At 37.6% G+C, this 16,163-nt stretch overlaps 1 protein-coding gene across 1 annotated transcript in view; it reads right to left on the bottom strand.

Annotated features, from left to right (window-relative positions):
• The window catches only part of TMEFF2 (transmembrane protein with EGF like and two follistatin like domains 2), a 281,771-nt gene that overhangs the window by 243,672 nt on the left and 21,936 nt on the right, over window positions 1–16,163 (bottom strand). The window contains exon 4 of the mRNA XM_039353324.1: window positions 11,574–11,600. Within this exon, the coding sequence (XP_039209258.1) occupies window positions 11,574–11,600 (27 nt within the window). The remainder of the gene's footprint in view (window positions 1–11,573; window positions 11,601–16,163) is intronic.

Genomic DNA, 16,163 nt, shown 5'->3' with positions numbered 1-16,163 from the left:
AGTCTGGGTTTTTATGTAATTGAACATAAAATGGGGTAACCATCTTTCTTGAAATCCAGTTTTTTTTTTTTTAACTTTTCAGTATCCCTGCATCCTAGGCTCCAACCTCTTTCCAAAACTCCTATTTCAAAACAGATTAAGTTAATTCAAATAGTTCAGGTTCTGTAACCTCTTTCTTCTTACAAATCCATGCTAATGAATTCTTGCTTGAAAATATACTTGTTACTTGAAAATATATCCGACAAAATTGGCCCGAGTCATGAATTCAGCTGATACGTAGTAATGTCAATAAGCTGCTCTCTTCCCTAATGTGGATGGCTCCTTTTAGAATTTACAGGAAAAGGCTAACTCTTGGATCTATATTTGCCAGATGAGCAACCTTTAAGAGTTTGTTGAAACCCAACAGAAATCCGGAGAATACAAGTTAAATCTGAAACAGCATGCGAGCATTTCAAAAGACTTTTTGACTATGGTGCTATTATGTATTGGTACATTTAGAACTCAGGGGAGCTTTTTGGCAAGTGGAAGGAATCCTAAAATGTATTTTAAGAATAGTTTAAGAAAAGGGCAAAAAGAACCCAGGAAATTATTGACTTAGATTTTTAACTATGAAGTCTCAAGGAGAGCAATATAGACGTTCCCATTTCTAGAAAAGTAGGCTTCCCTAGGCAGCACAAAGATCTGTATACATAATGAAATCTTAACATGTTATAGTTAACAGGATAAGCAAAAGATATTTAATGTCCAGATCATGCTGTTTTCCCATGCCTCTACCATCCCATGCTGTTTCTATGTCTTTTTCCTTTCAACAAAACTCAACACAACTATGTAAAACCATTTATATTTAAAATATTTAATCTACTTTGAATTCAGTAACAGTAAAACAGAGTTGGAAGGGACCTTGGAGGTCTTCTTGTCCAACCCCTGTTCAGGCAGGAGACCCTATACTATTCCGGACAAATGGCTATCCAATCTCTTCTTAATAACCTCCAGTGATGGAGCACGCACAACTTCTGGAGGCAAGCCATTCTACTGATTGTTCTCACTGTCAGGAAATTTCCCCTTAGTTCTAGGTAGGATCTCTCTTTGATAAGTTTCCAACTATTACTTCTTGTCCTGCCGTCGGGTACTTTGGAGAATAGGTTGATCCCCTCTTCTCTATGACATCCCTTCAAATATTGGAGGAGTACTATCATGTCCCTCCAATCCTTCTCTTTGTTTGACTAGACATATCCAGTTTCAACAACAGTTCATCAAATGTTTTATCCTCCAGTCCCCTAATTATCTTTGTAGATTTTTTCTGTTTCTAGAATCTCAGCATCTTTTTTGTATTGTGGTGAACAAAACTGGATGCAGTTATCCCTTGTGGTCTTACCAGTGCAATATATAGCAGTACTAATGTTTCATGTGATCTTGATACTATCCTTCTGTTGATGACCCCTAAGACTACATTGGCTTTTGGCAGCTGTAGCACACTGCTGGCTCATAATGGTTGTCCACTAGGTCTCCTAAATCCCTCTCACAGTTACTGCTATTGAGCCAGGCATTACCCATTCTATACCTGTGCATTTGGTTTTTCTTGCCCGAGTGTAAAACCCTACCTTTTTCATCACTGAATTGTATTTTGTTGGATAGGGTCCAGTGTTTAAGTCTGTCAAGATCCTCTGAGCCTATCTTCTGAAGTGTTGGCTATTCCCCCGAGCTTCATGTTGTTGCAGATTTGATGAGTTCCCCTTCTGTCCCCTCATCTAAATCATTTATGAAGATGTTGAAGAGCCCTGGGCCTAAAACAGAACCTTGGGGTACTCCACTGCATGCTTCATTCCACATACTTAGACACAGTTCCATTAAGGACTACACACTGAGTGCAATTGATCAGCCAGTTATGACTCCATCCACATGTGGAGATGCTGTCTATCCCACATTTTTTTTTATCTTACCAAGAAGTAGGCTGTAGTCTACTTTGTCGTGTGCCTGATTGAAGTCCAAGTATACAATGTCCACAGCATTTCACTGGTCCATTAATTTAGTCACTTGTCAAAGAATGCAATAAGATTTGCCTGGCATGATCTGTTTTTGACATCTGTTTTGGTTTCTATTAATAGTTTTGCTGGTTTCTAAGTGTTCACAGATGTGTTGCTTGATTATCTTTTCCAGGATCTTCCCAGGTATTGATGCAAAATTGCTTAAGTCTGTAGTTTCCAGGATCATTTTTTCCCCCTTTTTGAAGATGGGAATCACATCAGCTCTTTTCCAGTCCTCTGGTAGTTCCCAGTACTCCAGGATCTTTGAAAGATATTGTTAATGGGTTCCAAGATCATATCTTCCAGCTCCTTCAGAACTCTGGGATGTAATCCATCTGATCTGATAATTTCAACTCATCTAGAATGGATAGGTGTTGTCTTACCATTTTCTTGCCTATTTTGACTTACATTCCTATTCTATCTTCTAAGTTTTGCTTTTGATAGGTTGGATTATTATTTTTTCTTTTGTGTAAAGACAGATGCAAAGAATGAATTAAGCAGTTGTACTGTGGGGTATTCATTTCCTTGTCTTTTTTTTCTTGCTTTTTACATATTTAAAGAAACTTTTTCATTATTATTTTTGACATTTGTTGCAAGTCTTAGTTCATTCTGAGGCTTAAGTTTCTTGACTTCTTCTTTGTAGATTTCAGTTCTATACTACTATTGTGCTTTAGTTATATATCCCACTTTCCAGTTTTTATATACTTGTCCTTTTTATTTTTCAGTTTAACAGAGAGTTCTTTATGCAATCATGCTGGTTTTGTCTGGGGCTCTTATTTTTCTTTTTCAGTGATATTGTGCTAGACTATGCTTTTATAATGTCATTTTTCAGAATCTCCCAAGCTTCTTGAGTTACTTTCTCCCTTTAAAATTTCCATCCATGGAATGCTTCCCCAAATTCTCTCTAAGTTTGTTCTACCCAGAAACATACCAGGAGCCTGTGTAGTTCATTGGGGAGAGATGTAACATAGGTGTACCAAGATATGCCTAAATTTGCCTGCCTTGCTGCATTCTGGGACAGTTGCAGCTTTTGGACAGTCTTCAAGGGCTGCTCCATGTAGAGTACATTGCAGCAATCCACTTGGAAGGTGGTCAAAGTGTGGTTATTGGTAGCGCCTCCCAGCCCAGGAAGGAATGCAACTGACACATAAGATGTGCAAATGCCTGCCTGGACATATTTACCATCTGATCTTCAAAGAAGAACTAAAATTATTTGGTTGTAAAGGCATCAAAATCAGCACTGAATCAGAGGTAACTGGAATCCTGGTTCCAATTAACCTTTCCCCTTATATTCTGATTGGCTGGTGAAGAGGGATGGTTTCATTCAGTGCTCTGGCCACACTCTGTTACTAGTTCCCACCCAAATGAGGAACTTCCTAAGCCTTCAAAAACTTCTGCCATGTGGATAGCCTATGAATGGTCAATAATTCCCTGTTGGAATTTGTAGCAGAGAAGATGGGAAAGGAGCCAGAAACATGTTGACACTTCCTTCTAAAAAAGTAAGCTTGCTATGAGATAGGGATGCTGAGGTGGAATTTCATTTGAAAGCAGCATCACTTTAGGCATCTGGATACCAAATGCCAGCCAAACAATTTCCCTTTCATCCCCTTCGTAACTTCCCAGCCAGGTAAGAAATGCTTTTACAGCTGTTCTAGATCAGCCAATTCAATTAAACTTAAGGCTGAGCTGCAAATTTTGTTGGACTACACACACACACACACACACACACACACACACACACACACACACATTGTCTGGAGAAGCCTTGGAGACTGAAGGAACTGACAACCAATATATGGTGCTCTCTCTCTCTCTCTCTCTCTCTCTCTCTCTCTCTCTCTGTGTGTGTGTGTGTGTGTGTGTGTGTGTGTGTGACAGGGAGAGGGAGGGAGGGAGGGAAGGAGGGAGGGGGAGGGAGGGGGAGAGGGAGGGAAGGAGGGAGAGAAAGAGAACATTAAAAGCGCTCAGTTAGCTAGCCCTGATGTGAGGAAGTGTTGTTATAAATACCCGAGGGCCCCTATTTTCATGTTAAACTTTGCAAGGGAATGTACACAACTCAACAATTAGCCTTCTGAGGCCCCATGCCATAGATTATTTCCCTTGAAATGGAGGAGAAGGGAAAGGCAGAGCTTGAATCAAACAGTATTTTCCAGCTGCGTTAGTCTGCTCTCATTATTTTCATGTATGTCATGAAGCTATTGTCCTGTAACGTATTTGGATATCATCTCATTCAAATCAATGTGCACTTGTTCTTTTATTGAGTAATTTGGCTGAAGTACTGTTGCTCAGGAGGTGTTTACAGTAACACTCATTTTGCCCTCTACAGCCCTGCTTATCAATCAAGCACCCAGTAAGGTGAAGATTAAAAAAAGCAGTGGTGAGAAGAAACAGAATTGCTAGATTTAACAGTTATTTATACCAAAATAGCACTGAGACAGGTACACAAGTTATGTGGGCCAAGGCCGTGCTTTATAGGAAAGAGGCACCTGAACCCATTTGTGTGTTTTCTTTTTAAGAAGGAAAAAGCAAAGAAGAGTAGATGTGAAATTAATGGGAGCAATGACCATATATTACTGACACAGAATCCAAATACTCAGCAGCAGAGCTGAATTAGGCTTTCTTCTAAATGGGAACTAGAAAAATAGTAGGGAAGATCTTTGCTTTAATTAACAACAAGTTTCCCCATGTACAGTGTATCTAAACTGCTCCCTATTCACAAAGCACTATGTTACTGTCCAGAAAATAAGTCACTCTTTAAAGATATACACATGGTAACATCTCTTTTTTTCAGGAGGCTAGACAAAAATGGATTGCCTGTGCTATGAGCAAATGAACTATCCTCTCTTCCCCACACTCCACTGCCAATATACTCCCTCCCAATAAAACAGACTCTGCCCTGGAAACTAGGCTATTCCTATGTGGAGAATAGGGCGAGAGAGGTAGAAAAAAACGAAGGAAAAATATTTTCTGCTAGCAAATGCTATTCTGACCCAGAGGGACATTTTTTTGGACTCTCACCAATGTTTGCATAATTTAAGCATCTATACTGACAAAGCAAAAGATGCATATTCCATTTTTGTGAGATGTGTGTTGCACAGCGGAACACCCATCCACTCCGGTCTCCCCACCAAATGCAAGGTAGTTTTCAGGATAGTATTTTCTTTTAAGATTCTTTTTTTTTTTCTCAGAAGTTCTTCAACATATGTTTTGTTCATGTTATACTTTTTTTTCCTGTTAGAGTCCCTGCCACTTATGGATGTATGACACTTGTAGCCCAGCTTTCTTCACAACATTGATAATGGTTTAATTTACACACACTCCAAGGAAGTTGCAAATTCAGAACTAAAAAGCAATCAAGGCCACCAATGAGCCTGATTAAAAGCCTATCTTTCCATCAAATTAACACAACACCATAGATCAGGGGTGTCAAACTGCCGTCATGGCAAAACCGGGCCCACCCCATTGCTGGCAATGGAAAAAAAGTCATGATACATCGTGACACATCAGGTGATGTTGCGAGTTTTACACCCCTGCCATAGATGATTCTCCTTTATACTTTTATAGAGGAAAACAGCAACCCTCCTGTGGTTGACATTGTATCATCAGAGCCTAGAGCAGCAGATCTGATCACCTGGGCAAACCCACATTTTTTCCCAATTTCTATCTGCTTTATATATCACTGAGTTAATGTTATGGCTTGATCAAAATTCCAGTGGCACACATCATTGAAAATGCAAAATAAAGTATCCAGCATCTTCCATCAAACAGTAATCTCCTCTTCCTCCAACACTTTCATTAATGACAACCAAAATTATGGTTTTTATTGCATAGCATTATACCAGTTAAAGGAGGATGCTGTGAGAGTGTTTAAATGACAGGGATTATTTCCCTCCTTCTGATACATTAGCAGGCTTCTGCACCTGGAACTGAATTGGTTGCCTATTCAATCATGAATTTTTTATACATGCCAGGCAGCTTTGCAGATTTTAAAAGGGAAAGCAATGATCTGATCCTGCCTATTGCATAGTTCTTCTTTCCTACAAGTTGCTGAATCAATCCCTGAGGTCCTATTCTACTTGTTTTTGTCAGCCTGTGCTTTTTATTTGAAATTGTTTGGAAATCATTTATTTAGTTGCTGCAGTCCGGCATTCATTATCTAGGAGAATGGCTGATTCTTTTCCATCTCTATATTTAAGAACAGTATTAATCTGTTCCCCATTTTTGTTTGGTGTCTTCTACTGCAAAAAATATAGCTCCCAGTTTAATGTAGCTCTCCTGTAAGAAGCTAACATAAATAATCCCCTCTTCTTTCTGAAGATATATTTTGGCCACATTCCAGAACTACAAAAAGGTGAAGATATTGATGCAGACTAAACGTAACTATAACCAAGAGCTTGATAATTTTCCCAGCTCCTTTCTCCAATTCCAGTTATCAAACATGGGCAGTGCTTCTAGTGCTGCAGTTAGGAAAGGTTAGATTCTGGATTTAACATTCTTATTTATAAACTGCTGCAGATTATTCCACTTCATATGATTTTCTTGACTCTCCTCACTACAAGACAATAGCTTTATATTTCACTTCAAATGTAGCAAAAACACCTTTCTACACTGTGGTCCCTTCCATTCATTTTTAAGTTGAGCTATGGGGTTTTGCCCCATAGTCCTAACCCAATAGCTGCATTTTGCTTATTTGCTTGAAAGAGCTCACAGGGTTTCCAAGCTGGTACATGGACCATTGCTGAGAGGTGAACAAAATACAGAGACCAACACAGCTGAGAAATGGTTTTACACAACATTCATCTATGTTCCCTTTGCATCTGGTTTCCCAAGGGCAAATCAAGAGCCAGATTTATAGTGCAAGATCACAGCAAACAGAGCACCTTCAAGCAGATAAAGAAGGCACTGTATTGGATGATAAGTAAGGCCACCATTTTATATTCAGGTTCCTAATTAAGGAACCTGAAGGAAGAAACTGGAATGGCAGACTTGTTCTACCAAGCCATCTCAGTGCAGATAAAAAGAGGAGGTCTGCTCTAAACTAAGTTGATGGCAATCATGCAATCTAGTGCCAGGAAATAAATATGAATATAGCCTTCTTCTTCTCCAACCCACGTACTCTTTTGGTCTTAAGTGTATTTATTATTGTCTTACATAAATCTCCTTTTTTATTAATACCGTAAAAGCCGGCGTATAAGACGACTTCCGCGAGCGCTGAAATCGGCGCCAAAGACGGGGGTCGTCTTATACGCCGAGTCGTCTTATACGCTGGAAATACTGGTAGTTTCCGGCGTATAAGACGACTTTCTAGGAATGCGGCCCGGCCGTAAAGACGGGGGTCGTCTTATACGCCGGGTCGCCTAATACGCCGGCATATACGGTAATTTGTTTAAATCACTTTAAGGAATAAAAAGAAGATAAGATGGAAAAAGATAGTGAATGAAGAATAAATTTCAATAAAGATGTGCAATTATCATAAACTTTAAAATTCATAATTTCATTGATTAAATAATGTATAGAACTAGGTTCATTATATAGTTTTAACAAATAACTAAAAGTCTCTACAAAAGTCAAAACATTAATACTGATATTACCACTACTTGCCATTGTTCTAAAATTAAATGCCCATAATCATAGAAAAGGAAAGAGAGAAAGAGGGAGATGGAAAAGAATGATTACAATTTATAAAAGGAAAAATAAACAAAAACAGTATTCCATTGTATCTGACTAGTGATTATATCAAAATATTTATAGACATTGAAATTGCTTCTATCTTATTCTAGACCAACTTTCCCCAATCTGGTGCCTGCAAGAGCTGATGTTAAGAATTATAGTCCCATATATCTAGAGGACAATACATTGTGAAGGCTGAAAATGGGACGATGTTTTATCAGTAATGTTGTAGTTTGATAACACAATTCCCTTCTTAGTCAAATTTAGCTATATGCATCTGCCCAATTATTTGTTTCCTGGGCATCTGAGTTCTAAGTAACCCTATTCTTAATAACAGTCCCTTTTATCTAGCAATCTTTTTTGATATCTGCCAGCCAGTTTGGATGAATGAAACTATTTGGGTAATGAGATGCTTTGAGTCACAATAAAAATGGAAATAGCTCACAATCATTTATTTCCTTTGGAAACATGAGAATAGACCCATTTAAAAAGCATAAATACAAAAAAAATATTGATAACCAGACAATAAAAGATCACAAATGATATGGTTTTGAGACATGTTAATATTAACTCTGAAATCTGAGACTATGAACAAATGAATAGAAAGCTATACAGTAATGGAGTTCTGAAAAAGAAGAAAACCATTTTCTGTAAACAAAACAAAACAAAACAATATGTTATTAGCATTTAGGATGATAAGTGTTATCATCCAGGTCAGTATAGTGAATACTGTAGAGCAGTGGTTCTCAATCTGTGGGTCGGGACCCCATTTGGGGTCGAACGACCATTTCACGGGGGTTGCCAAACAACGCAGTCCGCCATTTTTTCCCCCTTTTCCTTAGCTGTGCTACTCCCTTTTATTCTATTTGCTTTTGAAAGCCAATAGAATAGACTCTCTTGAATAGAGTCTAATTCTATTGGCCTTCAAAAGCCAATAGGAATTGTCCAGGCTGTCTCTGCCCTGCTGAGCCCGCCAAAACTCCCATTCTGCAAATGGTGCTGCACCAGTTGAGTAGTCCTCGACTTACGACCGGTTGAGTAGTCCTCAACTTACGACCAGTTGGGGGTCGCGGCATTAAAAAGGTTGAGAACCACTGCTGTAGAGAAACAAATGACTACCAAGACTGAGAAAAGAAACTAGAGAATCAACATAGGTCCTGCATAGAAATGATGCCAAAAGTCCTTTTGGCATCATTTCTATGCAGGACCTATGTTGATATGTGTCCACATATCCTTCTCAAAGATTGCAAAATGTGTTAAAATGTGTAACATTTAAACATCAGGTTAAAACCCCAAAGCTCAGTCACCTTGAAAACTCCTCTTGAGCAATCAAATGGCAGGTTTTTTAGACAACTTTGGTATCAACACACAAGCAACACATATTTTTGACAGAATAATAGAATAACAGAATTGGAAGGGACCTTGGACCTATAATCCAACCTCCTGCTCAAGTAGAAGATCCTATCCTATACCATTTCAGACAAATGGTTACCCAATCTCTTTGTAAAAAAACCTCCAGTGATGGAGCACTTCTGAAGGGAAGTTGTTCCACTGATTAATTGTTCTCACTGTCAGGAAATTTCTCCCTTAGTTCTAGCTTGTTTCTCTCCTTGATTAGTTTCTAACCATTGCTTTTTAAGAGAATCAACTGTCAATACAGACCAATTCATTCCCTTTTGGTAATCTTGCAAAAGTCTACTGGCTATATTCTTTTTACCAAATATCATTTGATAATGTGCATTAACATTATAATAAAATAAATAAAACTCATAGGAATTCCTTCCTTCCAAATATCTCCTCTTTTAGTCCTATTATTCTAAATTAAACAAAGAACATACAAACATATTAAAACTCTTCATTAGGAATGAGACACCAACTCCCACTTATGAAACTTCACAGTAAAGTTCATTTGGATGTCAAAAACAAAACAAAACAAATAATAAAAATAAAGATTACATCAAAATGTAGGAATACATTTATGCACATGTGTGTGACGGGGAAAGGGGAGAGATGTGATCATTCTCATATGTATGCATTCTGTGCAACCTGTTAATTTCAGCACCCACAATATGATTATCAAATAATAGGGGGAATCTACAAACAAAATTGTATCTCTAAATGTGCTATTAAAGACTCTCTAAAACAGTTAAGTTACAAACTGGAATGAGAAATTGTAGAGTGGAAACAAATCTGAACCGTAATATAAAAGAGCTATTTTAATAAGAGCCGAGGTGGCGCAGCAGTTAGGGTGCAGTACTGCAGGCCACTTTAGCTGACTGTGTTCAGCAGGTCAGCGGTTCAAATCTCACTGACTCAAGGTTGACTCAGCCTTCCATCCTTCCGGGGTAGGTAAAATGAGGACCCAGATTGTTGGGGGCAATGTATATATATATATATATATATATATATATATATATATATATATATATATATATATATATATATATATATATACACACACACATATATACACATACATACATATATACATACATACATACATACATACATACACACACACACACACACACACACATACATACACACACATTGCTTACTGGTGTACACCGCTTAGAGAGTGCTCGCACTTAAAGCGGTATATAAGTCTTATAAATAAATAAATAAATAATTTTTCAATTTTTAGACCATTCCTGAAAAAGTGACTTCAGTAATATAGATACCCTCTGGGTACAGTCAGACCAAATAGAACATGATTAAATTGGAAATTAATTTAAATCTCATGAAATTTCAGTTCTGTTGGAATCCATGGGGTTGTATTGCCAGTTTCTATGCAGATTGAAAATCAGGTTTGTCAGATGTTATATTTTTTCTATCCTGCTCTATGGAGTAGAGAGTTGGTCTCTGACAGAAGGCCACCTGAAGAGACTAGAAGCATTTGAAATGTGGATTTACAGGCGGCTGTTACATATCAGCTGGGTTGAACAAGATCAGAAATGAGGAGGTGATAAGCCGCCTGGGAAAGCCAAGGGAAATCATCAAAACAATTAAAAACTGAAAGTTAGAATATTTCAGACATGTGATGCAACACCCAGAAAAATACGGCATACTCCATTTAATCCTCCAGGGAAAGATTGAAGGCAAACGAGGCAGGCAGAAGAAGAACATCATGGCTTCAAAATCTAAGGGACTGCTTTGGACAAAACTCAGCAGCACTTTTTTGTGCAGCTGCTGATAAAAATAGGGTCGCCAACATGATTGCCAACGTCCGATAACGGATATGGCACAAGAAGAAGAAGAATGTATATTCACTCAAAGGTAAGGCCTAATATATACAGTAAATGTGGCTTGTTGCTTTAATAACTATTTATAGGATTTATTTGTAGCCCAATATTTATCTGGATAGCTTGCACTTACTATGTGCAAAAAGGCCAAACCTAAATGATAAGCAATTCAAGTTGGCATTATGTTGAAATAAACATGCTCAGCTGTCATTTTTAAAGCCTTCATTTGTCTATTTAATTTGGTATAAAATTTCTTTCCAATACTTCAGTCCTGAAATTCATATTCAGAATGGATAGGGATCTCTGGAGGAGAGATCCAAAACAACTGTGACATTTGGGAGAATTCAACGCTAACATAAATAAACAGGTACATGTAACAATGGTAGTAACAGCAGATGGAGATAGAGTGCCAGTTAAATAGAGAATAAAACAAAATTCTACCAGAAATAAAACATCTTTCTGAATTTCTATTTTAGAACAGCTAAGAGTTTTTGTTTGAGTAAAATGCAAAATGTCACTTCCCAGAGGAAAACACAATCTTAGCAATTGTAATACAAGATAGAATAACAAATCTACAAAAACCACAATAACAAGTCTGCAGGGAAGAGGGGAGAAAGTTTTAAGAAAACATCCTTACCTCCATCACCTGATCCAGAGCCTGCATCTGTAAGAAGAGAGGAGGAAATAAAATACATCTGCATAAGAACAGTTCATATGTTTGCAAAGCTGGATTCTACTTCATTAAAAGTCTGCTAGCGAATTATGCTTATGTTATTCTTCTGCAAATTGATATACATGGTACTCTATGTATTTTAATTTATCCATACTCTTTTTGATGCTGGTATGTGCTTTTCAGGTGCCTTACAGATGCTATTACTATTGCTGCTCTTAATTCTGTTGCACAACCCAATGATTACCAAGTTAGTTTTAGTATGAGCATTACATTTTCTTCTCAATGATATTTGATGACTATGTTGCCTTTTTAAATATCAGTTTTTTAAAACAACCAAAATGAGGACTCCTGAGTCATAAGGCCATCCATGCATGATCTTTGACGCACTGACCAGAGTTCTGTATTCCCATAATATAAATAATAAAAAGCTCAGGTCTCTGATAGGCAGTAGTCAGTAAAAAAAGATGATCAGGTGAAATGCTACACAGTTTGGTCCACATCACCAAGGTGCAATTAGGTATTATCCCCCAAACCTGTATGAGACAGAATATTGCAACCTGTTCTGCTCTATAGCTTGGGCTGAAGATGGAGGCAATTCCAGGACTCCATGAAACCTTGAACTGGCCTGCTGGAAAGCCTTGTCCTAACAGCAAAAGAGCGGTGGAGCAGTGGAACCACTGTCCAAAATTTTTTACATATAAAAGTTTTATTAATTTTTTAAAATTAGTCTTTAGTGCTTAGTAAACAACATGTCTGGTTGTCTGGTTCAGATACGTAACATTAACTTCTTCAATATAAATCTGTTCAATACCACACAACCCAGTATTTTTGCCTAATCCTCCTTTCTTCTCCATATTTTTTCCATTTTCCCTTCATTACACCATTACAATTTTTGGTACTATTAATGTATGCAGCGTTAGATATAAGCATCTTCATCATATTTTACTAATATCATACAAATAACAATAATATCAATTCATAAATCAATAATGTCAATTCATTAATCAATATCCTGTTTTTCATGTTCTTGTTAAGGTTTGATTTCTCATTAGTATTTGAAATGTCTTTATCAGTTATGATTTTCTCAATATTAATTACATTTATATAGTTGAAAGTTTGATTCAAATCAATCCCCTTATCTTCATATTTCCCATATCAAAAAAGAGAAAAAAATGCTATCTTAATTCTAAATCATATCTTGCATTATAAAGGTCTAATTATATCTAAGGGTCTTCTGTTCTTTCAATCTTATTCAAAGAAATATTTAAACATATAATGCCCCCTCTAAAAGGTCAAATCTTCTGTTTTTTTTAAATCTGACTCTCGCTTTCTTTCTTTGCCAAACCGCTTTCCAAGCCAGGACGATTAGATCGCCCAAGAATTTTCTTTCTATTTTTGTAAAAGTTGCTTGACACAAGGAAGACCATTTAGGTAGGATATTTTTTGGGGGGGGGGGGAATTCCGCCCATTTATATTCCTTTCCTTTCTCCCTTTAATTCTCTTTTCAATCCCTGTCTCCCAAGTTGTGACACTTCCCTTAACAGCTCTATATTCCCTTTTTTAAAATCTTTTTCCTTGCCATCAGATATATTTTGCAGACCTGAGGGGTAAAAGGTCTTTTGTATTTTCATTGTTATAGCTAAGTCTTGCAGTATTTTGTTTGTTTACAGTCATTTGTATTTTCCTTCTTTTATCTCTTCCATTTCTAAATCCATTTCCTCTGTTTCAACTTCTGATTTCTGGATTGTTTGTTCATATTTTGTAGTCGTTATCTGGAAGCTTTCTAGTTGTAGATTTAATTTGGAGATTTGCTTGTTTATATTGTCTAAATTGTTTTTAGTCTCATGATTTATTTTTATATTCTCTTTGCATTCAACAATTGTTTGGTGAATTAGTTGTAGCATAGAATATATTTCTTTCTGAAAGGTGTTTGTTTTTTCTCAGAATTGATGGAAAGATTTGTGAGGGGGCTATAATTCTCTGGAGGACCATGTGAGATCCAAAGCTTTTTTTAGCCCACACTTAATCTAGACCAGTGTTTTGAAAACTTGAAAACTTTAAGATGTGAGGAAGCTGCTGGCTGGGAATTCTGAGAGTTGAAGTCCACATATCTTAAAATTGCTAACTCTGAAAAACACTGATCTACACACACTAGTCCAAGAGCTAAAACCACACAGGATGTCACCACCACACATCCACGCAAAAAGCAAACCCAAAGCCACATCGATGATGAGGCACGACCACAAATCAGAAGCCAGACCACAGCTACATCATTAGCCACTTTAAACCCATCCAATCCATACATGAAGCAAACTGACACCCTCCATGAAAATGAGGCACGACCACAAACGCGAAGCCAAAAAATAGCAAGGCAGCCCAAAATCTTAAACCCCTCTGCAACTCAGACTAACCTGAGCACAACCAAACAGAACACTCCCCCAGCCAATCAGAGCACAGCCAAGCCCCTAACCAATCAGAACACACCTCCACCCAATCAGAACACAGCCAAGCTCCCACCCAATCAGTTCATACCCCCACTGGCAGTTAAAAGGAAGAAACAGCTAAGACCACACATTGCTGCTCGAAGCACGAAGCTGAAAACACCAGCCTGAAGATGACGAATGGGACTTCGTCGAAACGTCGCCAAGACACTTCCAATTTTACGCGGGAGAAAACCAAACAACAAAGACCTACATATATATATTTATATATATATATATATATATATATATATATATATATATATATATATATATATATATGTATGTAGGTCTTTGGTTGTTCGGGTTTTCTCCCGCGTAAAATTGGAAGTGTCTTGGCGACGTTTCGACGAAGTCCCATTCGTCATCTTCAGGCTGGTGTTTTCAGCTTCGTGCTCCTCGAAGCACGAAGCTGAAAACACCAGCCTGAAGATGACGAATGGGACTTCGTTGAAACGTCGCCAAGACACTTCCAATTTTATGTGGGAGAAAACCCGAACAACCAAAGACATATATATATATATACACATACATACATACATACATACATACATACATACATACATACATACATATATATATATAACAATAAAATATACGAACACCAGGAAGTTACAAAACTATAAAAAGTTTTAATAAAACCAGAATAAAACCAAGCTTTCGCTGGCTTCTGCCAGCATCATCAGGGTAGCGTCACATTTATAAATAGCTTCTCCCATCGACTGGACGCTACCCTGATGATGCTGGCAGAAGCCAGCGAAAGCTTGGTTTTATTCTGGTTTTATTAAAACTTTTTATAGTTTTGTAACTTTCTGGTGTTCGTATATTTTATTGTTTAACATGAGTCTACCCAGGAATCACCATTTTGTTTTTAATATTCTTAAAAATAATTATGATAGAGCAGTTCTGCTCGAAGCCAGAAGATGGGAAAAGCTTGCACGCCGTGTTGCTGATAACTATTGCAAGCTAGCATTCCTGCATAATTGTATCAAGGAAAGTGAGGAAATTACAGCTTGCAACACAGAAACTACGATCAAAACGCAGGTGGATCGGCTGGGACCCATGACGAGGTCAAGAAGCCGGGCGCAAAGAGCGCCACATTTATAAATAGCTTCTCCCGTCGACTGGATGCTACCCTGAAAATGCTGGCAGAAGCCAGCAAAAGCTTGGTTTTATTCTGGTTTTATTAAAACTTTTTATAGTTTTGTAACTTCCTGGTGTTCGTATATTTTATTGTTTAACATGAGTCTACCCAGGAATCACCGTTTTGCTTTTAATATTCTTAAAATATACACACACACACACACACACACACACACACATATTTACCTTGAGTGTTTCTTGATGCACCCTGTCTGCCCAAATATGGGAGAAAGAAATCTTCTTTCTTTTTCTTTTTTCTTTCTTCTTATACATACATACATACATACATACATACATACATACAAATGCACTGTACTTGTTTTTCAGAGTAAGACATAGAAATAGGACTATTTTATTACATTACTGCCAATTGCGATAAAAAGTCCCTTGCAGCTGTGATTCCAAATGAGACTATCATCCTTATGTGCAGATCTTTCTGAATGGGAAGTCTATGAAATACCTGCTTAATCGTTAATTTTATCTCACAAGAGAAGATTTCATATTTTTTACCCCTTCTCTCCTACTGCCTCCTGAGCTAGCCTTCATATCCCCAACCTCAGCTGGAAGAAATATAGATTACCATTTCTGAAACTTGATCCTCAAGAGGAGGCGTTTGCCTCATTCCCTGCTGACCATAGAGGCAGTTTACATTCATTTTGAGCTGTTCTGATGTTAAAGCAGCATTTTCTCTTTTCTCCCAGTACAAACTGAACAATCTGCCATGCCTCATTTACGTTGACTTAGTCAAGAGCTGGGTTTGATCCAACTCTCATTCACCCCCTGAAGTTGCTGAGTTCTCCCCCCCCCCTTCTTTTCCTCTTCCCTGACATTGTATTCCAGGGCCATTTTGCTTTTAGCAGTGGGAGAATCCAGTTCTTTCAAACTGATTGTTCCCCTCTACCAAAAGATCATCGTTCCCCAGTTCCCCTGC

This window comes from Crotalus tigris, unplaced genomic scaffold (assembly GCF_016545835.1).
Source record: "Crotalus tigris isolate CLP2741 ecotype Arizona unplaced genomic scaffold, ASM1654583v1 scf7180000018515.689212, whole genome shotgun sequence".
Classification (NCBI taxonomy): Eukaryota; Metazoa; Chordata; class Lepidosauria; order Squamata; family Viperidae; genus Crotalus; species Crotalus tigris.
This window is presented reverse-complemented; position numbering and strand designations above follow the sequence as displayed.